The following is a 25,284-nucleotide window of genomic DNA, read 5'->3' on the forward strand; positions in this document are numbered from 1 at the left end:
ACTGCACTCTAGCCCCGGCAACAGAGAGAGGCCCTGTCTCAAAACAAGAAAGAAAGAGAGAAAGAGAATGGAAAGAAAGAAAGACAGAAAGAAAGAAAAGAAGGAAGGAAGGAAGGAAAGAAATAGCTCCCCTAACAGCCTTATAGCATTTGTCCAAACATTCTGAAAAAGTCTTAGAACAAAAACGGAGTAAGACCCTCAACAAGCGAATGTTTTTCAAAGCAAACAACTGGATTGCCCCCCATACTCCACTTGCCTCCCAACAAAATGCTCATGGATAAGGATACTCGCTGCTACTATGAACAAAAGGGATGCTGGAAAACCAGCTGTCTCACTCTTGGCAAGGAACAATCTGACAGATAACAAGAAGGCTCCAAGGGAGAAGTTTTAGCACCCACCTTCCAATTCATCCCTTAAAACTTGATCATTAACTGTTCTGTGAAACTCTCAGAGTTATGGGTGTTACACTTTCTTTTTTTTTTTTTTTGAGACAGAGTCTCACTCTGTTGCCCAGGCTAGAGTGAGTGCCGTGGCGTCAGCCTAGCTCACAGCAACCTCAGACTCCTGAGCTCAAGGTATCCTCCTGTCTCAGCCTCCCGAGTAGCTGGGACTACAGGCATGCACCACCATGCCCGGCTAATTTTTTCTATATATATTTTTAGCTGTCCATATAATTTCTATTTTTAGTAGAGATGGGGTCTCGCTCTTGCTCAGGCTGGTCTCGAACTCCTGAGCTCAAACGATCCGCCCACCTCGGCCTCCCAGAGTGCTAGGATTACAGGCGTGAGCCACCGCGCCCGGCCTGGTGTTACACTTTCAACAATAACCCTGCCACTGAGTTCATCCCTTGTCCTTGGAGTCAGAGAGAACCCAACAGGTGGATATCTCCAACTTCCTCAATACTTCCTATATCCCAGCATGGTTGTCACAAAAGAAAACAGGTGTCAAAGGAAAAAACTACAATTTTTTTTTTCAGCAAAATGCTTATTTTCTAGGGCATGATCTGTCTCAGGCAAGTCTCTTCCCTCTGATTGACTATAGGACACCCAGACTCTCCCTGGCCTCACCACTGAAAATCGATTGCTGTGTCTCATGAGGGATTGTGGACATAGCTCCCCATTTCTCCAAAATTACTTCTTCTTTAGGACCTGACTAAATCCTTGGTGACAGACCCCCTCTTTCCTGGGAGCACAAGCAAGAACAGGCATTTTACACACTAGAGCTAGCTCTTCCACAATCCCGGTCCCTGCTTGGTCTAACTTACCATTAACTCTTCTCCACATTTGTTCATAAATGATCTGCTCGGGTCCTTGGTGTTTTAACTCAGCTACATGTAAACCACCCCATAACTCACTGTAATGTTCCCCCTCCCTACTCCAGTGGCAAAGACCTATCCACGTTGTCAACTGGTGGAGGTTTCTGCTCACATAGTTTTGGGATCTTTCTTAAACCCAGTGGTTCCCCAAGCTGCGCAATGTTTGCTACTTAATGAAATGCACAACATTTCTAGATGAGCCATCTTATATTCTATGAAATATTTCACACTCTACTTACCTGGCAAGAGAGATACCCTGATCACAAAGGTGGTTTCCCCAGGGTGATACTTGTTCATGGCACATTTGTGGATGTGCTGACCTCTGGGATTTCCACAAATGTGGGAATCTTGACTGTATTAAAAAAATAAGGAAAAGGAAAAAAATATTGTTACTTTCTCCTATACATATCTTTATCCCATTGCTGTAGTTCTTTGAACCCTATTGTGCTCCTTCCGTAGAGAAGAAGGGAAAACGCCAAACTGGCATTTGTCCAAGAATAATCCATGCCCCATGCAGACTTACTAGAAATACCTTTGAACAGTCTACACTTGACCTTGATTGTTGATGGGTCAGATCTGCAGACAAACAGGAAATGATCAGGCTGACTTTGCCATAACAGATCTCAAGTCACCCTTAGAATATGATTCCTTATGGTCCAGATGGCAGAACTGATTGCTGTCCCTGGAGCAGCCAACCAGCTGGAGAGAAAAGAGTTAATATGCACACATAGTAGATACATCTTGAAGTCATGGATAAAGTCTGGGTGCTCTGGAAACAGTGAGGATCCCTACTAAGGTCAAGGAATGTCAAAATACCCTAAAGCTACCAAAGAAATAGGTAGCTGCTAGGGTGATCAGGATGCTAAGAGAAATGCCCTGTCCAATCACTTACCTTAAGCAGAGGCCCTTACAAAAGTACGGCCCACCAACATAACCAAAAAAATCACCACCATGGAGGGGTTAAAACAGCCAGTATGGAATGCTAAAGAATTGGGCCCCAATATCAGAGAAAAAATACAGAGACAGACCTGGAGGTAAATTATTAATACCTCAAGATACTCTCTGGCATTCCCAGGATGGCTTCTTGGAAGCACCAGAGCCTCTCCGGTGGAGGGGACCTTGCTGACATCACAGGTGGGCCAAGTCACCATTGCAAGGACACACTGGCTGCCATTCTAACCCACACTGATGCTGTCACCAAGGATGTCTTGCCTGCCATCAATATACTCCTGGCAAAAGAAAAACCATTAAGGGCAGGTGTGGACAGGAACCAAAACCTCCAGGCCCATTTGAACTCTTCCAAGTGGACTTCAGAGAATTACCTGCTGCTATGGGGCATGAACATGTGTTCTGCTGGTTGCTTGCCTTCTTCACGGTGCACCAAAATTTCCGTATCACAGAGCTGAGCCTCTGACAGGACACTAAAGAGTACATGCCATGGGATTCCATTTATACGAAGTTAGAGAACAGCCAAAGCCCCACCTGTGGGGGAAGAAAAAACAGAACAGTTGCTGGAGGAGGGGCTGGGAGTCAGGGATTACTGGGGAAGAGGTTTGAAGGACTTTCGGGGTGCTATATTCTATATTTTGATAGGGATTGAGGCTACACTGATTTATGCAACTGTCAAAATTTATAGTACAGCTGTGTGCATTTCACATTACGTCAATTTTACCTTTAAAACAAAAGAACCATAAATGTTGACTGTTTGTTAATGATGTGCATGCTGAAGTTCTTGAGGGATATATATACTTGTGTCTGCAGTGACTTCCTACTACTCCGTCCATGAAAACTTGCAAGTAAAGATACAAGGATACTTCATCTTAACAAGTGTCCCCTGCAAGATCCGGTGACTGTTGACTCTTCAACCTCCAAAAAGAGCCTGCCTCCTCCACTGCAGTTCTGTGAATCAGACAAGCTCCTCTCAGGCTCAGTGTCCTGTGGCTTGGAATACCACTTGCTGTCATTCCCTTCACTAATTTCCACAGATCTTTCCAATTTTGTAGGTCAGGAGAACCCTCGTGTCCTCCTAGCCTAGGTAGGGGCATGCACCTCTTCTCTTCCACTGCAACTTTATCCTGTACTTTCTTCCTCACACCAGAGTTCGTAGAGACACATTCATCAAGTATTTACACTCGTGCAGATCTCGCTCATTAGACTGCTATGGGTAACAAGGGTTTACTCACAATTGTATTTCCTGTACCTGGCTTGGTGTCTGGCCCATCAATAGCTAGGTAGTTAATTTTTTTTTTTTTTTTTTTTTTTTTGAGACAGTCTCACTCTGTTGCCCAGGCTAGAGTGCCGTGGCATCAGCCTCACTCACAGCAACCTCAAACTCCTGGGTTCAAGCGATCCTCCTGCCTCAGCCTCCCCAGTAGCTGGGACTACAGGCATGCGCCACCATGCCCAGCTAATTTTTCTATATATATTTTTAGCTGTCCATATGATTTCTTTCTATTTTTAGTAGAGACGGGGCCTCGCTCTTGCTCAGGCTGGTCTTGAACTCCTGAGCTCAAACAATCCACCCGCCTCCCAGAGTGCTAGGATTACAGGCGTGAGCCACCACGCCCGGCTGGTAGTTAAAATTTTTTGTGATGTAAATGACTAAAGGCAAATTAGAATAAGATACCACTTTTCACTTTTCATCTGAAAGATGGGCAGCTTTAAAAAAAGTCGGCAATATCCAGTATTAGGTGAGGGCATGGAGAAACAGGGCACTTGCACGCATTGTTGGAAGAGGTAAAAATCGGTATGATTGAAGTACCTGTTAAAATGTTCAGTGTTTATACCTGTTATCCAGCAGTTTCACACCTGGGTATTTTTTCTACAAGGCACAGTAGCACAAATATGTTTCTGTGTAACAGTGTTCCCAGATGTTGCTCAATGTTGAAAAACTGGCAATAATTTAAATACCTTTCAAGGGGAGGCTGATAAATTAAGGCACATTCATAAAGTGAAATTCTGTATCATACAGCCATTATAAGGAATAAAGTTAATCCTAAGATACGGATAGGGAACTGCTGACTAGTAGATATTAAGTGAGAAAGTTGCAGACAAATATTAAGTATAATTCCATTTTGTTTTTTAAAAATCCTACATAATCTTATACAATTTAAAAGTACAGTATTTTTTTAAAAAGGAATGGGAGGCTGGGCGCGGTGGCTCACGCTTGTAATCCTAGCACTCTGGGAGGCCAAGGTGGGAGGATTGCTCGAGGTCAGGAGTTCGAGACCAGCCTGAGCAAGAGCCAGACCCCATCTGTACTAAAAATAGAAAGAAATTATATGGACAGCTAAAATATATATAGAAAAATTAGCCGGACATGGTGGCGCATGCCTGTAGTCCCAGCTACTGGGGAGGCTGAGGCAGAAGGATCGCTTGAACCCAGGAGTTGGAGGTTGCTGTGAGCTAGGCTGACGACAGGGCACTCTAGCCAGGGCAACAGAGCAAGACTCTGTCTCAAAAAAAAAAAAAAAAAAAAATGTGAGTAGAGAGTGAACGAAACTGTTAATTAGGACTATTTCCCTAGAGCAGGGATGTGTCGGAGCAGAGTCTTCCACTTTTATTTCACCTATTTCTTGAAGCTATTTCAATAAGCAAGTCTTATAATTTTAAAAAATATTTTAAAATATATTTTGTTCTGCAAGAAACGAAACTCTAGATTCTTTGCAGAACAAATCTCTAAACTAAGATGAGGTTCATGTTGCTTCTGCTAAAATAAAGCTACAACCCTTGAGTACACTGAAAACTGGCCTCGTGCGGACCTAACACCCACGGACCACCATGTGCGTGCTCGCCCTTTTTTAAATCCTACCGGTGAGGTCCGGGAAGAAGGAAGAAAATGGAAGTGGGTCGTGGGAGTCCTGGGGTGAGCATGCCTCCGGAAGGAAGCCGACAGCAGAATTTATTCTGCTTTTCCGAGTAAACGATCCTTCCCCCAGAGGTGCCTGGCGCTCGGGACTGGAATCGACGGGTACTGCTCCCTTCTTCAACCTGTTGGCCAAGATCTTACTATCTCAAGGCAAAGAGAAGAGGAAATCCTAGGCTCCTTAGCTCATTTGGTTGAGAAAATAACGTGCCACCTCTCATCTCGGATCTGCCTTGAGACTGCGAAACCGGCCTGGGCCCAGACAGCTCCGGCCCGTCCAATGGCGCCCAGTGCGGGAGGGCAAGGTGACCGCGCGCGACGCGGGGCTGCAAGTGGACGCTTAGAGAGGCGGCGGGGTACGCACCGCCCGCGCCCTCCAAAGCCTCAGAGTCCAGCTCTTTCCTCTCTCCTCCGGCCCCGCCGCAGCGAGCTAAGGCTGCAGGGTCGGGTCCCCGGAACGGAGAAGGGGGCGCCTGCCCGGCCACCACCGCTCTGGAAGGTCGCGGAGGTGTCAGACGTGGCCACTCTCGGCCGCCAGCCTCCCTCCCCCGCCAGCTTTAGGAACTAAGGCGGCGTTTCTCAGCCGGTGGATGTCTCCTCCCTCCCTCTCCCCACCAAGCCCCGGCCAGGCAGGGTTTGCGGCTTTGTGTCTTTTCCTTTACCCCGCAGCCGCGCCCCGAGGCTAGTCGCTCGCCGTAACGAGCTAAGGTGCCAGCTCGGCCAAGTCACCCCGCAGAACTACGGTTTCCGCACCCTCGGCGCTTCATCTGTCAATGTGAATGGACCTAAGCTCTCCTTCTTCTCCCTAAATGGCCCACTCAGAGAATAAAAATGCGGTCTTTGAGCTCTCAGTAAGGGTATGGACCTTGGTTTTCAGAGGCCCGCGCGTCCCAGGTCTCCAGCCTTCCCCCGGGAAGTGACAGCTGGGGCGGTGCAGGACGCCCGCTCTCGGTGGTTGAAATCCATTTAAGGAGTAGAAGCCCTTGAGAGGGCAAAACTACCACCTGAAACGTCGGGGGCGCCGGGCCCACCGCGCCCAGATGCGCCCACCCGGGATCCTCGGCTTCTGAGCCCTCAGGGCGGCGCCCGGCTCCTCATCGGGTATCAGGGACAAACGCCCCCCGGGTCCTAGGTTGGGTTTGACTCCGCCTTCGGGCAAGCTCGGCTCTTGAAAACTGGAAGCCGAGAGGCAGGAGCTCGACCTCTGGACTCGGGTCCCGGCCTTGCGGGCCCCTGTTCAGGGTGGTGCGCCCGCGGAGGGCTTGTCTGGGGACCCTAGGTAGTACACGTGCCCAGCTTTTTGCTCCCCGACTCGACAAGCCTGGAGCGGCCGTAGTGCCCGCCCCAGCAAGCCTGCAGCGAGCGCTCTCCACTGAGGTCCCGGGGAAGGTCTGGAGAACTGATGAGTTAAGTGCGCGACCCCAGGGGACTGGGGGCGAGTCTAGCGTCGGCCAATGGCTGCGGTGGGCGGGGAGAAGACGGACCAGGGGGCCTCTGTGGGATGGGTCCCTTCCCTACCCTCGCTCTCCGGGTGCCCTGCGGCCCCGCCCACCCTCTTAAACCCGGCTCAGCCCTCGGGGCCCAACCGAAGCCTACCAGTTCCGAGCCCGCGTGGCCCTGCAGGGTCCTGGAGGTGCCTGTTCGGCTGCAGTGTTCTTGGAGGAGGGTGCCTGGAGGTAGGTGCCCGGCAGGGAGCGCGCCCAGGCGCCGGGCCCGTTGTCTTCCAGGGCGACTGGGTAACGCGGGCAGCACGCGCTGGCGCAGTTCGTTTTGGGTGGTTGGTTTGCCTTCTGGGGGCTTTTACTCCTTAAGCGGCTTTCAAACCCAAGTTGCAGATTCTTGGGGTGGGAGAAGGCCAGGAGCAGGGCGCCTTTGGAGGCTCGAGAGGAGACTAGCAGATGCCCACGTCGTGGCTGACCTCTTCTCCTGACCCCGTGTTCTTTAATTTCTGAGTCACGACCCTGCTTGGTTTCCTTATTGGGGTCATTGATCTCGTCCTCAAGACCCGAGGGCCCTGAAGGGGCCTCATTCCTCAGCCTGGGCGAACTTGCTGCGCGTCCATTAAAACGCCACCCTTTCTGGGCAGCTACGGCGATGCGGGGGCGGGAGGGCCACAGGTCGCCAAGGCTTTCCTCTCCCATCTGGCCTCGGGCTCGTCCTCGCCGGCTTGCGAGAGGCGACCCCAAGCCCCTAATCCCCCTGCTGGGATGACTGGTGCTTCCAGGGACTTGGGGGATGTGGCAGGACTCGGTCTGCGTGGGAAGTGGGACTAGTGGCTGGTCCCGGGGGAGCAGAAGGTGACGCGCCCCTCCGCTCCCGGCTGCCGGGACCACCAAGGCCCACTGATTCTGACCCAGGCTCGGAGCCCGGCGCGGGCTCCCGGGACCCACGCTGGGGGTCAGGGAGCGCGTCTCCACCTGCGCAGTCTGACCTCGGGCCCTTGGCGCTTCCCTCCTTGCTGGGGACCCGGCTTGGTAGCCCTGCGACCGCCTGGCCCTCGGCTGCTGGCCCCGGCCCGGGGGTCGAGAGGGCTCGGCGGCTCTGACAGACTCTGCAGAAGAGTTTTGTCGGACCAAGAAGGAGGGAGAGGGAGCTTGAAACGGGTTTTGCAGGAACCGGGTTGGGGGCCGAATATAGAGATCGGGTGTTGGAAATCAGCCACGTTTGGTCAAGGTGTGCTCAGAGAGGGAAGGCGAAGGCGACACTAACCAGGAACTTGGAGTCGGGCGGGATCCTGGCAGATTTTCGTTTGGGGCTTTTTCTGTTTGTTTTTATTTCTTTTTGTTTGTTTGTTTTGTTTTGTTTTGTTTTTATTGTGGGATAGGGCTTGAGGGATCGAATTGGGAAGTTTATCCAGTTCCCTTCGACCTGGGGCTGGCTGGGGAGGGGGAGGTCGGCGCGACCCCATACGGTCCCTGCTTTTCCGCAGAGCGGCGGAGCGCTGTGGCCGGGGATGGCTCTACCGCTGTGGCCGGGGACGGCTCTACCGCCGTGGCCAGGGACTGCTCTACCGCGGCCAGGTGAGGCCGGGCCTCAGGACAAGGTATGCCACCTGCCCGAGAGCAGCCGCCAGCTGCTGGCTGCTTACTGCACGTATTTCGCGACCTATGACCACTACAGAAGCCCTGTGACCACCGAGGAAGAGGATTTCCAACCCTTTCGGCAACTGAAGGCCGCGGTGTCAGCTGCCCCGGCCATGCCCCGCTTCGCCTTTCCGACGGCACCTCCCGTCCTGAACCCGGATCTGGCTCTGCAGAGGGAGCCGCTCTACGATCTGCCCTGGTACGACAAGTCACCACCATATTACCAGTTTCCCCACCTCCCCAGGGAGTTTCCGCATTTTCTCAACAGCAGCCGCGAGTACGTGGGTACTAGCAGTGAAGATTTGGGTCCCGTTGGTGGCCGCAGCGCCAGTGGCCAGTGGTGCAGATCTGAAACGGTCATTTCACCATCTCCAGTGGATGCTTCCGGGTTACCTGAGGGGCTGAACACCTCCCAGTTATCTTGCTCACCCAGCAAGCGGTCTGAGGATGATCCCAAATCCTCCAACCCGGAGGGAAAGTCGCCTGGTCGTTTTCACTTCACCGAGAAGGACCTGCACTTGGTTCTGTATGGGGTCGCGCCCAGCCTGGAGCACCCGGCCAGCCTGCACCATGCGATTTCTGGCCTCCTGGTCCCGACGGACAGCGCTGGTAAAGGGAGTCCACACCATCTGGGAGCCGGGTTGGATGGCAGTAGAGTGGGAGCAGGAGTCGGGATGAGGCACTTCCAGGTGGCTCTAAGTCAGGGCAGGGGGCTGGTGTGCCTCCATCAGAGCCTGGGGAGTCTAAGCTCACTTCTGAGGCCCTGCTTAACTGCATGACTCCTAAGGTTGATTTTAGTGAGAGTTGAGGACCAGGAGAGAAATGGTTCATGCGATGGTCTTGTCACCTGGGATCAGATTCTACTGGATGTGCAAGGTATCTCTATGACATTCTCATACAGTTCACACTTAGACTCTCAGTACAGCCATCTGCCTTGACCTTGGTCAAGTATTAGCTCTGATTCTCAAGTTTCTTAAATTTTCCAGATGGGGTTTAATTACACATCCTTGCAAAAAGTTGTTCTGAGTCCCAAATGAGAATAGTTCTAGATAAAATTGTATATGAAAAGCTCAGGTAAAAGAAGCAGGAAAAATAATAAAGAACAGATAAATATCAAACTCAGGCTGATGGTTACCTTTAGGGAGTTGAGGAGGAAAATGCCTTATAAAAACGTTTCATGATACATTTTTCTTTGAGGCAGAGTCCCAATCTGTCACCCTGGTAGAGTGCCGTGTCATCAGCCTAGCTCACAGCAACCTCAAACTCCTGGGCTCAAGCAATCCTCCTGCCTCAGGCTCCCAAGTAGCTAGGACTACAGGCATGAGCCACCATGCCCGGCTAATTTTTTCTATATATTTTTAGCTGTCCATATAATTTCTTTCTATTTTTTAGTAGAGACGGGGTCTCACTCTTGCTCAGGCTGGTTTCGAACTCTTGAGCTCAAACAATCCGCCTCGGCCTCCCAGAGTGCTAGGATTACAGGCATGAGCCACCATGCCCGGCCATGATACATTTTTAGTGAAAAAAAATTTAACCCTGCCTTTTCCTAGGATCTGATTCTCTTCCTCACACTCTGGATAAAGACTCCCTTCAACTTCCAGAAGGTAAGCAGGACTCCTTGCTTGATCTCTTTCTCTCAACTAATGCAAAGTCACTTTCCTCATTCGCTTTTCCTGCCCTGGGTTTCCCCTAGGTCTCTGCCTCATGAAGACGATGTTTGGGGAAGTGCCACACTTTGGGGTGTTCTGCAGTAGTTTTATTGCCAAAGGAATGAGGTTTGGGCCCTTTCAAGGTACAGTGGTCAACGCCAGTGAAGTCAAGACCTATGGAGACAATTCTCTGATGTGGGAGGTAAGTATGTTTTGGTGGAGCTGCTGAAAGTGGGAAGGGAGATTGGCTGGGGAAATCTTGGCTTTTGCTGCTCTGGGAGAGTCCTGGTCAGAGGGAGAGGACATGCAGAGGGGACATGGAGGGCAGATACCTGCTATTCGTGTTGTTTGTAAAAGGAAGGAATGGTAGGTGTTCACTCCATGAGCATAGCGTGAATTCTGTATGTTTGTGGTGCCTTAAGTCATTTTAGTCTGGAGATTAGCCATGGAATATACATTTAAAGAATTAATACACTGTGTCACATTTACAAATAAAACCAAATGCTTTAGATATTATAGGATGCTGAAAGTATGCTAAAGAGAATAAAAAAACAAATTTTAAAATTCAATATTATTCATCTGTAAAACTACTCAAGGATTTTTAAAAACTGATACTCAAGTTCTAGTGATAGTGTACAGGGACATGCTGGTGGGACTGCAGTTTATTACAAGCAGGAGAAAAATATTTGTCAGAATGTATCAGATACCTTAAAATGTCCAAAATCTCTTGGTCCTGAATTTCTACTTCTAGGAATATAGTTTAGGAAAAGATTCTGAAATCCAGGCCACGTGAAAGATGCTAATCATGAGGTTCTTTATAATAACAGAACATTGGAGACAGCGACATTACCAGCAGCATAAAAAGAAATAAATTATGGCTCTATCAATATGCTTGGAAACTTAGTGGGGATAAAATACAAAACTAATTAGTTGTCTATAAATTGTGGAATTAAACATAACCTCTTTATTTTTCTAAACCTCTGCTTATGAAATTAGCATGTGTTCACTATTGAAATTTGTGAATGAAGAAAATGATAAAAGTAAGAATCTTTAAAAATATTAATATGTCACGTCATCTACAGGGATGTCCTTAAGCTAGTAAATCTACATATGCTACTTGTAATAATGTGGAAATCTATGTGGTGGACTCAAGTGTGAGATTTGGGTTTTAAGTTTTAATAAATTTATAGATAAGGCAAAAAAAAAGTACAGTGCAAACTTCATGTCTTATTTCATTTAGATCTTTGAAGATGATCATTTGAGCCACTTTATAGACGGAAATGGAAGTACTCGGAATTGGATGTCCTATGTCAACTGTGCCCGCTTCCCCAAAGAGCAGAACCTAGTTGCTGTGCAGTGTCAAGGGCATATATTTTACGAGAGCTACAAAGAGATCCACCAGAACCAAGAGCTCCTTGTGTGGTATGGAGACTGCTATGACAAATTTCTGGATATTCCCACTGGCCTTCAACTCCCAGAGCCCAGGAAGGAGCCATCTGAAGGCAAGTGTACGCCTGTGCGTCACCCAGCAAGGGCATCCTCTTATAGAAGGACTGGGCTCTTTTCCACAAACCCTCCTTGTGGCACCCCTCCCTTCCAAACGCTGCTGCAGGAGACTAGCAGAGAGTGTCTCTAACCAGGGGGGCATTGCCCAGATGAAGGAAAGTGTCCTCATCTTTCCAAAGCTGCTGAATCTGCCTCTATCCACAAGAACACCTTTTCTTCTTCCCCCTCACCCCTCCCCAAGAATAAAGGAAAAGTGAAATAAATGGATGTAACTTCTACTGTAGGTGAACTGAACCAGTTTGTGATTCATCTCTGCCCAGGCTAACACAGCTGATGAAGCCATAGCACTACAGTAGCGTTTTTCAAATGGTGGGTTGCAGGGTTGCAATATGTTAATAGGGCGGGAAATCAATTTAGTGGTCGAGACCAGCATTAAAGAAAAAAGAGAGAGAATTAGAATAAAGTAGAATGGAAAATATTGATGGGAATCACTTATGTAAGAGTACGCATTGTTTTGTGAAGTTTTTATTTCCAATGAGTACATGTGTGTATGCTGGGTGTCAACTATAAAATATATTTCTTACTATGGGTCTCTGGCGAGTTTGAGAAACGTTGAGCTAGACTCTCATTCTCAGGCTTTAAGGTGGATATGAATCCCCCAGGATCTTGTGAACAATCTTCCTGCTCCCCGGACAGGTGGGTGGTGTAGGAGTGGGGGGACGTAGGTGGAGGTGGGAGTGAGGGCAAGATGGTGGGATTCTCTGTGGTCTGGTCTCATATTCGGCACCAGACCAAGTTTAAGCCTTTTTTGGTCACTTGCCAAAATGTCCCAACTGCTTTTGAAATAAAAGTGAAACATGTATTTGCTAAAGAGACACAAAATGTAATCATTGTCTTTTTGAGAAATTATTTACCATTATGCATCAGACTCTTTTTTTTTTATTTCCCGCCCCCAGACTCTTAAAACATTCATAACCTCTGATGTTTCAGTAATACTCTTCTGGAAATCTATCACTAAGAAATAGTCCAAAAGGAAAGAGCTTTGTCCACAAGGATTTTTACTATAGCACCACTCATATTAGTGAAAATCACAAACAACCTAAATGCGCAATAGTAGGATAACTGTTAAGAAAATGATGCTACAGGTTGAGTGTCCCTAGTCCAAAATGCTCTAAAATGCAAAACTGTCTGAGCACCAACATGACACCACAAGTGGAAAATAGTTAAGTACTTAACACAAACTTTGTTTCATGTGAAAAATTATTTAAAATATTCAATAAAATTACCTTCAGGCCATGTGTATAAGGTGTATAGGAAACATAGATGAATTTTGTGTTTACACTTGGATCCCAACCCCAAGATATCTCACTATGTATATGAAATATCCCCAAATGGGAAAAAAATCTGAAACACTTTTGGTCCCAAGACTTTTGGGTAAGGGCTAGTCAACCTGTATATTATTAGCATGGAATCGTATGCAGCTAGCGGAGATTACAGTCATAACAAGCAACAGGGAAAACCCCAGTGTGCAGTTAGCTGTGCTCCAATTCTCAACCAAGTGATATCTGATGCTTACAGCATTGTTAAGATGACATGAATTTTGGACAACATGTAGACAGGAACTTATAAACAACTTATTTTGTTGGGAAGAATTGTGGAAGAATTCATTTGTTTTTTGTTAATATGAATGGTTTGGATATGATAAAGAAAAAAGAAAAAAAGAAAAACAAAAATTCCTCTCCCCTCTCAAAAGAAATGGTTTTTTTTTTTTGTTTGTTTGTTTTTCTCAAAAACTTTTAAGGTCTTAAGTGAAGAGTCTGATATAAGTGAGTTATTTGAATATGCTAGCATGCTGCTGAGGGTGCGTGCCTGTGTGTGTGTGTGTGTGTGTGTGTTGGGGTGTGGAAGTGTGAAGAGATGGGGGAGGAGGATGGATAGGGAACGAGATAAGATTAGGTAAAGATAAATTTCCAAAGTCCTGAGCAGAAAATGTAGACAGTTGAACTCTAATTAGGAATGTCGCTTTCACTATGGAGCCCTTATTCTGAATTTTGGTGTGCTTTAGAGCTTTGATTTGTAAACTCTCTGATCTTCTCTTCCCACCCCAGGAAGCAGGAAGGCCAGGTATTTCTGACCAATGAAAATTCTAGTTCTGTGCAAAAACTGTCCCAGCAAGGGGATTCTGAGAGTATTAGCACCTCAATGAAAGTGATAGACATAGCTGGGCCTGGGATGGGCCTGGGGTAGGCTGGGGTTGGCAGTTGCCTTCCTGGTTGTTTACTTAATGAATGGTTTGTTTCCTTAGCCACCTGTTAATGTGCCTGGGATGTAGTTGTCAACTAACAAAGCCCCTGATGGACAGTTTCCCTGCTGTGCTGGTGCTAAAAAGATTTCTGTCTAGAGACTCTTGCATAGACTCACTCCTGGCTCTTCTCCCTCCCCAGGGGCAAACAATGAGATCTCAGTGGTGCATTCATAGTCAAAGCTACTTTACCTCCTGGAATCCCGAGTGTCCTCAGCAGGGATGCTTTTGTAGGTAGCCTCTCTTATCCTTCCTTCCCCCAACACATAGACACCGCTGGACCTGGGACCTTCTTTGCTAGAGTCTAGCTGCGCCCTCTCTAACCTCTCTCTTCCTCCCTCCTCCATTGATCACAACAGATTTACCTTTCTCAGTCTTGCCTGTCACTCAGTGATGGTGTCACTCACATTGGTAGGACTCAATAAGTGTTAGAATTCAATTCATCATCACAGTAACCCTGTGTATTAGGGAAGCCAAAATGTTTTCACTCTATACATGAAGATTCTAGCTCTGGAATCTTTCTCTAAAGTTTAGAGCAGTAAACTATAAACTAAGAGGGTGCCTGGAGCTTCATAAATGGGGTTAGATGGAACAGCACTGGGAAGCCTAGAAAGTTAGCTGGGGAGAAGGGGGTGGTGACCGCTTTGAACTTGTAGTTCAAGCTAATTTTAAAGGAAAGTAGGTGTGCCTCGGTGTATTAGCCTCATGCCTCAGTGTATTAACCTCGTAACTGCCAGGCAGGAATGTGGTCAAGAACTATAGGGTTGAACTGCTCTAAAATTGGGCTGGGAGAAGGGTTTCTTCAACAAATACATTTCAGGAAACAAGGGAAGGAGAGCCTAGGGATTAAGATATTTAAGAGATGTAACAACAATGTACAACATGTGGACTTGAACCCTAATTTGAACTAACTGACCATAAAGTAATTAAATATATATGTATGTATATAAGTATTAACTATGACAATGACATTATGCCTATGCTTTTTAAAAAGATGCTATCTTCTAAAGATTAGAGTTTGAGGTATTTATGAATCAAATGATGAATTAATGTTAAAATAATCCCTTATGGAGAGAGAAGCTATAAATGAAAACAAAATTGGCTGAGTTGGTCACCATCAAAGCTTGGTGTCGGGCACATGAAGATTTATTACACTCTATTATTTTCACTTTGATATATGTTTAAATTTTCTGTAATAAAAGGTTTTTTTAAAAATCCTCTTGGAGGAAGTAAAAAGGACGGAAATAACTGAAAAGGCCACTGTGTTTGCGGTGTTCCATAGAGTCTGCAGATGGCTTTCCGTGCGAAAGATGTGGGAGAATGTTTACCTACGAATACTACAGAGACAAGCACATCAAGTACACCCCCTGTGTGGACAAGGGTGATAGGAAATTTCCCTGTTCTCTCTGCAAACGATCCTTTGAGAAGCGGGGCCGGCTCCGGATCCACATCCGTCACGTCCACGAGAAGCACAGGCCTCACCAGGTAAGCACGAGGAGGGACAAGGGCACTGTCACACTCCGGTTCCAAACTCCTGAACACACGGTGAGAGACTCTAGGTTCTAGATGTATGGAAATGATGCTAGACAGGACCACCTCCCTGAAGGACAGGGAGAGGCAGACATGAATAGCTGCAGTAACACATGTGTTAGGGTGGGTGTACCAGGCAGAGGAGGGTCATGAAGGAAGGCGTGTCCCCTGCTTCCCAGGTGCTTGGGTTATGAAAGGTGCATAGAGGAGGTGGTCTGGAGCCGAGTCTAGAGGCACAAATGGGGCATCTGATTCATACTGGAGGCAGACTCGGATGCGTGGGGAAAGGGTTGAGCCGTTCTAGGCAGGAAAGAACCTGCATGTGGCCTTAGGTAACTGAACCGTATTGAGGCATGGTCCAAAGAATGGAAGGCTTCTAGGGCAGGCCAGGAATTTTGTAAGGAAGAAAGTCAATGATGACATCAGGGAGTCATTTTCTGTTGTTTCAGACACCTGGTCGCTCTGCCAGGCTTGGTGCAAAAATGTACAAAATACCCTTGGGCTTAATTAGAAAGAGGAGTTTAGCTCAGCAGTTCCTTCAACAGTGTTCTAGCCAACCTCTCTGGAGGCAAAGCAGTTCGAGACCCTCGGGCACTCTCCAGCCCTTTAAGAAAAAAGAGAGAAAGAGGAGGAGACTTGGGCACAGAGGGATTCTTGCTCGACTCCAGCCCTGTGGACATGTGGACATTACCAGCGGAAGCTACAACCTTGAGCTCCGGTTTTCCTCATTTAAAAACTGAGAGTAGGCCGGGCGCGGTGGCTCACGCCTGTAATCCTAGCACTCTGGGAGGCCGAGGTGGGCGGATCGTTTGAGCTCAGGAGTTCGAGACCAGCCTGAGCAAGAGCGAGACCCCAGCTCTACTAAAAAATAGAAAGAAATGATATGGACAGCTAAAAATATATATAAAAAAAAATTAGCCGGGCATGGTGGTGCATGCCTGTAGTCCCAGCTACTCAGGAGGCTGAGACAGGAGGATCGCTTGAGCTCAGGAGTTTGAGGTTGCTGTGAGCTAGGCTGATGCCACGGCACTCACTCTAGCCTGGGCAACAGAGTGAGACTCTGTCTCAAAAAAAAAAAAAAACAAAACTGAGAGTAATGGTCATGAAATTGTCTTTATCTCTCCCTTCCCAAGCTTTTAGAAAAATCACATTCAGTCACTATATTATATATTCCTGTAAAGTTTCAGTGCTCTTATAATTATCATGTATTATTTGTGTAATTCTCAAAGGATTTTAAAATAATAAGACAGTAAAGTTATTTCTTGCCTATTAGACTGACAAAAGTAAAAAGTTAAACTATCCAACATTCTGATAGTGAAAAGTTAAGAGACTGCACTTTCATCAACACAGAAATGATTATATAAATTATGGCTCATTGGCCAGACACGGTGGCTCACACCTGTAATCCCAGCTCTTTGGGAGGCCCATGTGGAAGAATGGCTTATGTTTGTTGTGTATAAAGTTTTATGTATAAGTTGGCCGGGCGCGGTGGCTCACGCCTGTAATCCTAGCACTCTGGGAGGCCGAGGCGGGTGGATCACTCAAGGTCAGGAGTTTGAGAACAGTCTGAGCAAGAGCGAGACCCCGTCTCTACTAAAAATATAAAGAAATTATCTGGCCAACTAAAGATATATATAGAAAAAATTAGCCGGGCATGGTGGCACATGCCTGTAGTCCCAGCTACTCGGGAGGCTGAGGCAGTAGAATTGCTTAAGCCCAGGAGTTTGAGGTTGCTGTGAGCTAGGCTGATGCCACGGCACTCACTCTAGCCAGGGCAACAAAGCGACACTCTGTCTCAAAAAAAAAAAAAAAAAAAAAAAGATAAAGTTTTATGTATAAGTGAAAAAACATTTGAAATGAAACATATTAAACTGTTAACTGTAGTTCTAGGAATGTGATTGAGAGTGAAGAATGATTTTTATGTTTTTACTTGATAAAATTCTTCTCCTTCTTTTTTTTTTTGAGACAGAATCTCACTCTGTTGCCCAGGCGAGTGCCACAGCATCAGCCTAGCTCACAGCAACCTCAACCTCCTGGGCTCAAGTGATCCTCCTGCCTCAGCCTCCCTAGTAGCTGGGACTACAGGCACGTGCCACCATGCCCGGCCAATTTTTTATATTTTTAGTAGAGATAGGATCTCACTCTTGCTCAGGATGGTCTTGAACTCCTGACCTCAAGTGATCCTTCCACCTGAGCCTGCTAGAGTGTTAGGATTGTAAGTGTGAACCACTGTACCTGGCCTCTTTTGGATTCTTTATTGCATTACTGGAGTATATCTTCAAAGTAATTGTTTTTAAGAGTACATGGTGAAAATTTTTCTGAATCCTTCTTTGTCTGGGGATATTTTACTTGCACACTTCATTGAGAGCTTTACTGGGTATGTATAGATTTTTTAGGTCAAAATTTGTAAATAATCCATTTTCTTCTTTGTGGAAATTGTTCTTTGTCTTTGGAGTTCTGAAATTTTATCAGAAAGTGTCAAACTGGATGTCATTTCCCTTCCCACTGCCCACTGCTATTTTGTACTCAGTGGACTCTTTCAATCTGGAGGTGCAAATCCTAAGCTCAAAGGAATTTTCTTATCCCACCCCCATTTTTTCTGGTTCTTGTTTTGTTTTTAATTTCCAAGAACAGTTTCTTTTTCTAATTGCTATCCTTTTATAATTGATCTTTTGGCAATATTAACTCTATATGATTTTTTTGTTTGTTTTAGTAAAGATAATAGATGTTCATTATTAAAACTTCAAGTAGTACAGACAAGTTAGAGAAGACTTAAGATCCACCCCAAATCCCACCATCTAAAAAGACCTGCTCTCTTGTCTGCCCGTAAATGCATCTGGGGAGCAGGGCATGGAAGCATGGAAACCTTTCTCAGAGGAAAGTTGTTTTTCGTTTTTAGTGAATGTAATTTATTTAAAAATGATGTCAAAACCAAAGGCTTTCTGTTTATCCCTGGCAACCTCTCGTTGGTTGTGTCACTCTAGTAGCTTCCTTCACCTGGTGTGGAATGCCTGAGAAAGACTATGGAGAAATGACAGGAATTGTCCACAGCTGCCACATGATCCCACTGGACCCGCCCCTCCCCCCCCAAATTTTAACGTTTTCTTGTAGGTACAATTGTCTGTCACACTGTAGCACCATTTTGGTTTGCATAGTTATCACCCTCCCCACTGGGTTTTCAGCTCCTGGTTTCTAGCAGAGTGTGGAGCGGACAGTAGGTACACTCCAAAAGTACTTGCTAAGTAAATTGCACAGTACTTGGAATTTACTCCCCTGTGAGGAAGGCAGAGCAGGTATTTTGCCCACAAGGAAGACTGGGAAACAAAGATTCCAACTTTAACTGATTTGCTGTGGTCACCCAGCTACTTGTTGACAGAGCAGGACTAATTCAGACCACACATTACCACAATCCTGTTCAGGTCCCACATTTCAGATATGAAGAAACTGACAGCCAAAGATGTTCTGTGAATTACCTAAAGTCACCACATGAGCATTTGTGACAGCATTGGGCAGGGTCTTGACCAGACCCCATGCTGCCTGATTCTTCAGTGTACTCCCGGGATGACTTTCTATTGTCTCGGGTAGACCCTCAGCCTGGGGAGGGCGATCTGACACCTACAGACATATGCAAAATAAATACGAGAGCTCTCCTCTCACCCCCAGGTAAACGCAATGTTGTAATGGACTTGCTAGGGGAAGACATGATTTCAACTATGTTTTCCTTTTTCACCTTAGTGTTCTACATGTGGGAAACGTTTCACCCAGTCTTCGACTCTGAGGAAACACATGAGAGTCCACTCTGGAGAGAGACCTTACCAGTGTATGTATTGTACCAAGGTAAATGGCACCTCCTTTTAAGTGATCTGTCTTGAGCTCTGCTTGGGTATCCAGGGGTATGAACTTGAAGCATAAGCTCAGCTTATAATGAGTTCTTGGTAAATGTTAGTCAAATATCAGCCCAATCCTCACTTCCACCCTCAAATACACTCAAGTTTGCTAAACAGGATCACATATGACCCCTGTTGCCAAGCTGGCATAACGTGAGTACTACTGAAATGTTAGCTACTATTATTACTACTTTAATCTGTGAAGACTTAAATTGGGAGTGTGCTGCTGATCTAACTTTCTAGAGGGACACTGGGAAAGTGGCATCTAATCTATGTTATACAGAATATAGTTATAAAAATGGAGAGACAAATGTTCATACACGGTTAGGGGTTGCTGTAATAGGGACAATAGTTTGACCATGCTGTAGAAGTATTATACCAAAATACTTCATGTCCTGTTTTGGTGACGCACATCTATGCTGTCCAAAGCATAGTTGGCCATTAACTGTATGTGGCTGTTTGAATTAATAAAAATGAAATAAAATTGGAAATTCAGTTCTTAGTTGCACTCACCGCATTTTAAGAGCTCAGTGGCTACACGTGGCCAGTGACGCCCAAATTGGACAGCACAGATACAGAAAGCTTCCATCGTTGCAGAAAGTCCTATTGGAGAGCTCTGGGGGTGACAGAACATGTTTCTATCAGTGAGTCATTTACACATTTTACAATGAAACCATACAAGTAGTATAGGCTGTCTTGGGGGGACTTCTAAACCTCCCAAAAAGGAATAAAACATTGAGTCTACCAGGCTTAGGGAAACTGGTACTTCCAAAAAAGTATATGTTCATAGAATGAAAATAATCAACATAGAAAAACAGGGCTGAGCCATAACTAAACTACATGAACTTAGCACGAACCAAAGGAAAGGACCATAGATTTGTATGAAAAAGCAGTCTGTCCAGACAGAATGAATGCTCAGGACGTGGAAATGGAATTTCCAGAGCAAAGGCAAACCATCCTATTTCTGGAGCTCTAAACCCAGTCCTCACCTTGCACTTCTAGCTAATGTGAGGATGGTGGATTCCCTGAGCTAAATCACATAAATTGGTGATTTGGCATTATGGCTGACATACTGGACTCCAGTTACTCCACTGGAAGACTGGCCATGCCTGGGTGGCCTTCCTTCCTTACAGAGCAGTGACCCAGCTCCCCACGTGCCAATCTGAAAGGTCCTGCTGCCGCAGGTGGAGGTGCCTCCAGACACCCCATTGTTGAGTGCTGCCCTCCAGTTTAACCTGGTGTTTTTCAGTGGGCCCAAAAAGGAAGTTATTTACTTCTATCTAACATACTGCCTCAAAGTGACAAGTCAGAAAATAGTATTGAAGTGAATGAAGGGAAAGGTTATAAATAAGAGAAAGAGAAGAAGTGGCCTAGAAAAGATATGTAAAAACAGTAAAGGACTCAGAAATCTTAAATGTTACAGCCACTCAGGAAAACAATTCAGTAGTTTCTTTAAAAACTAAATTTGTATTTACCAAATGACTCAGCAATTGCTCTCCTGGGCATTTATCCCAGAGATGTGAAATCTCATACGTTCACAAAAAAACCTGTACACAAATGTTTACAGCAGCTTCATTCATAACAGCCAAAAACTGGGGACAACCCAGATGTCCTTCAGGAGGTGAGTGAAGCAGTCTGTTGCGCTTCCATGTACTGCTGAAGGCTACTCGGCAACAAAAACACACAACCTGGATGAATCTCCAGAGAATTATGATGAAAAAAGCAAATCCTAGGTTATATACTGTATGATTCCATTCATATAACATCCTTGAAATGATATACAAATGGAGAACAAATTAGTAACGGTCTCAGCTTAAGAAAGAATTGGAAGCAAAAGGGAACTTGGCATGGCTATGAAAGGGCAACATGAAGGATTCTTGTAAGGAAAATATTCTGTATCTTGACTATGTCAGTGTCAATATCCTGGCTGTAATGTTGTATTACGGGATTGTAAGATGCACCATTGAGGGACACTATTTAAAAAAGAAGAAAACCAGCAAGGTATTGACTTATGCAAAGATGTAGGACAGTATTGGTGTCTTCTTTTAAGGTCATTTGTCTTACAGTGTGGTCCTGGGACCACCTGCATTAGAATTGCTTGTTTAAATGCAGTCTCCTGAGTTTCATGTCAGATCTACTGGGTCACATTCTCTGGGGCAGGGCTGGTGATCTGCATTTTTAACGAGACATCCAGGTGATGATAATCACTGGAGAACCGCTGCTCCAATATCACGGTGCAACTCACAACCAGCCAGAAGGGCAAGTCAGTCAAGTCCTTTCTGATTAAGGCTACTGCTGACCACCGTGAGTGCTCTATAGCCTTCAAATCCAAGGCTCATCTATAAGTATCAATAACAATGACATTGACCCCTTTGTTTAGTTCATTGTCCAGCTCATGAAGTTGGTTTTTCTTGTGCTTTCTGTTCTTTGAAGAAATTTTCCGCCTCCAGCATACTCCGCACACATATTAGGCAGCACTCCGGGGAGAAGCCCTTCAAATGCAAGCACTGTGGTAAATCTTTTGCCTCCCACGCTGCCCACGACAGCCATGTCCGACGTTCACACAAGGAGGATGAGTACGGCTCTTGTGGCATCTGTGGGAAGACCTTCCCAGATCAAGAAACGTTCCACTCACACATGAAGCTTCATGGAGACAACTAGCCCTCAGAGTGTGAGGACAGTGTGGAAATTAAGGACTCAAATTCTCTCGTTTCTCTACTATTTGCCTTGGACCCCCAATTGTACTATTTCTAGCCATCACCTGTTCTTTCTTTCTTTCTTCCTTTTTTTTTTTTTTTTTTTTGAGACAAAAAGTCTCTGTTACCTGGGCTAGAATGCAGTGGTGTCATCATAGCTCACTGCAACCTCAAACTGCTGAGCTCAAGTGATCCTCCTATGTCAGCGTCCCGAGTAGCTGGGACTACCAATGTGAGCCATCATGCCTGGATAAATGATTTTTTTTTAAAGGCAGGGTCTCACTATGTTGCCCGAGCTGGTCTCAAATTCCTGGCCTCAAGCAATTCTCCTGCCTCTGCCTCCCAAAGTGCTGGGATTACAGGCGTGAGCCACCAGCCCAGCCCCTGTTATTTCTTTATAGAACAAATTCTTTAAAAATTCACTCAAGCTAGAACTTAATTAGTGTTATAAGTAAGTCTTTAGATGTGAATTAATCTTCCACTTTTATTTGGACTCATTTTAAACCCTTTATTCCCACCCCTCCCCCACCACATAACAAGTGCCAATTAATATGTTTAGCACCAAACAAAATTTCTTGGAGGGCACAGAAGTCAATTCCACCATCTATGACCTTTACCAATTGGGGAAGAGAAATTATAATCAAGCAAAGGAAGGCTAAAAAATAAATAAATGTATTTGTATTGCTAAGTGGATTTTTTCCTGTCTTTCTAGTTAGCTGGCTCCTGCTAATGTAGAGAGTGCATGCGCACACACACAAGATAGAGACCCACTGAAAAGGCATCCCAGGGCTGATGCAAGTGTGTGGGGAATGAGCTTCTCTCACGTGCAGAGCCAATAGACTCCGGGTAACAATAGCCAACATTCATCGGGCATTAACTCTACGAGATGGTGCCACTGAATTCACCACTTTACAGATGAGGAAACTGAGGCTGAGAGATGAAGGAAGTGGGGGAAGGCCATTTGTCTCTAAGGGGCAAAACCAGGTCTGGGTGACTCCAAAGCCCAGATTTTTTAACTAACCACTTCGCTCAGTTTATGAACCCTGCTATCAGCTCCCGATCCCATTCTCTGTATTAAGGCAAGCAACAACAAACTTTTAAATATTCACTTGGAAGATGTGAGACCAGACAAAATAAGCAGGATAAAAGTGCTCTGCAGGCAGCCACAGCTACTGAGTGTCTGGCCCATCCTAACCCTGTTTCTACTGATTGCCTGGTGGTCTGCTTTAGCCCCCACCATGGCCCACATCTCTCAAAATGGAACAAATCCAATATGGAACAGATGCCCCTTCCAGAGGGAGGCTCCCAGCTGTAGCAGAGTCCATTGGGAAATAGATGCAGTGCAGGTGCAACAGCAGTGACAGATTTTCCTATAGGGAATTCTTTGCTGCTTTGACTAGGTCTGAGTAATTTATCCTAATGGGAATGTGCCCTGTTGTTTTAGGACTGTTTAGTTCGTGTTAATTAAGTCAGAACAATGGTCTTTTGAAAAGGTTGGGGGGCTCATCGTGTCATTAGGCAGCCTTTCTTTGACTGCTCATTCAAAATATATTACTTGAAACATTTTCTTACTGTTTGAGTGGGTTTAAACATTTTTAAATCAAACCATAAAGCAAGTCATCAGGAACTGGTGTGATCCCAATTTTTCACTCATTTCATGATTCAGATAAACCCACTTTGTTCTTTGAACTAGAAGTAACAGCAAAGGGAGATCATTTTTTTTCCCCTTTTCTAAGAGTCACTTATTCAAATGCATGCGTGCCAAATAACACCGTATTGTATAGACCATGCATCCCACACTAACTGGAAAACTTTGGGGACCACTTTATTTAGTCTGACCTGTTTACCCAAAGTTTTGGTCATATTGATCAGGTTATATATCTCAATTTTTAGTTTGGGAAATACAGTTCATAGCATCACATCTTTTTTGAGTAATTAACTGAAGCTCTACTATGTTTATTTCTTTAAAATGTATATTTCACCTATTTCCAAAGGTAATTTGAACCAGCTTATAACAATTTGAAAAAATAGACTCGGAGAGCCAAAGTTGAAGACAAACCACCACATAGTGGAATGAAATGAAAACTAGTTAGTTTTAGGCTGATATACTTAATCTGGCTGAACATTGTGAGAAGCAGCCCAAGAATATAGAAACACAGAATAATGGATTTTAGAGTTGGACAAGCTTGTATTTGTCCACCATTTCCTCATTGTATGGTGTTGGACAAGTCATTTAATTTCTGAGGTTTAACATCTTCATCCATATAATAAAGTTTGAGAACCACTGCTTTGACTTATCCATAGCAGTGGGTGAAACTGAGTGGCCAGGTAATTTGGCAGGATCTTAGAGCTGTTCGTTAGGAGAAAATTAGAATGCAGCTTGCAGGCAGAGGAGTGCTCTTACTGCGAATAATGGATACCAGCTGAACACAATCCCATCATTCTGCTGTTGGAAATAAGAAACTGTTTCTGCAGCTATGGGTGAAATTTAGAGACCTTCTCCTGAGGTAGTTTCTCTGCTCGTATTTCTTTCCCTACCTGAGTCTACATCTGATGATAAATATCATCCATTCACTCATTAGAGTAAAGAAAAAAATGTATAAAAAGGGACATTTAAAACCCTGGAAAAATAACCAAGCTCCGAGTAAAGTGGCATCCATGATATTGATGGAGCTCTTAATGAGCCCTCAGGGTGTCCTTCTAGGACCTGGGCAGTTGGCAGTTGCAGTGAACAAAGCTATCAAAGTAGACAGATGTTTGGGACCTCAGTGGGGCCTGCAGTAGGCTCAGTGTTGTGGCCATAAAGTCACAGCTCAGCTTATACCCAGGCAAAGTTTAGAGCAGGCTGGGGCTGGGAGGAGCTGCCATTCACAGTGCAATACAGGCACAGTCACAAATACTGTCCAGGACCAGCTATTACTGGTGGGTCCGACTTTGACAGGATAGGTTGCGCGGTATTTCACTCACAAGTACTTTTAAGTGCTTTCAGAATGCTTTATGACTCTCCGGGAGCAGTAATTACACTGAACTATTATTTTATGAACCCTACCCAATGTTCAGAACAAATTTATACATTGAATTCTTTCAATAGAAACATTGAGCTGCCATGTTATAGAAATTTTTGGCTGTTTGACAAATATTAAAATAGAATAAACAATTATTTTGACAGAAAAATAGTGTTAAGGATAATGTAAAATAGAGATAAATGTCTCCTTCATTGATAATCTCTTCATAAAGTATGGGAATCACATATAGAAAACAATAGTTTTCTACATTTTCAAAAAAGGTTACCTATTCGAGAAATATAAAATGCCTCCACTTATGGGTGCAAAGAATTTTCACCTGATTTCTTTTTTGGCTTAAAGTAACAAATAAAATATAGTATTTTGAAGTGAGCTAGTTAGCCCGAGTTACAACTAGGATAGAGAATGTTTAGGGTTGCTTTTCTGGA

At 45.2% G+C, this 25,284-nt stretch overlaps 1 protein-coding gene across 1 annotated transcript; it reads left to right on the forward strand.

Moving 5' to 3' along the window:
• Window positions 1–8,133: 8,133 nt before the first annotated feature.
• On the forward strand, window positions 8,134–21,798 carry PRDM14 (PR/SET domain 14). Its single transcript, XM_069465615.1, has 7 exons — window positions 8,134–8,872; window positions 9,814–9,867; window positions 9,957–10,114; window positions 11,153–11,414; window positions 15,003–15,205; window positions 18,986–19,087; window positions 21,571–21,798. The coding sequence occupies exons 1-7, from the start codon at window positions 8,134–8,136 to the stop codon at window positions 21,796–21,798; spliced, it is 1,746 nt and encodes a 581-aa protein (XP_069321716.1).
• Window positions 21,799–25,284: the final 3,486 nt, after the last annotated feature.

This window comes from Eulemur rufifrons, chromosome 3 (genome assembly GCF_041146395.1).
Source record: "Eulemur rufifrons isolate Redbay chromosome 3, OSU_ERuf_1, whole genome shotgun sequence".
In the NCBI taxonomy this organism is placed as follows: domain Eukaryota; kingdom Metazoa; phylum Chordata; class Mammalia; order Primates; family Lemuridae; genus Eulemur; species Eulemur rufifrons.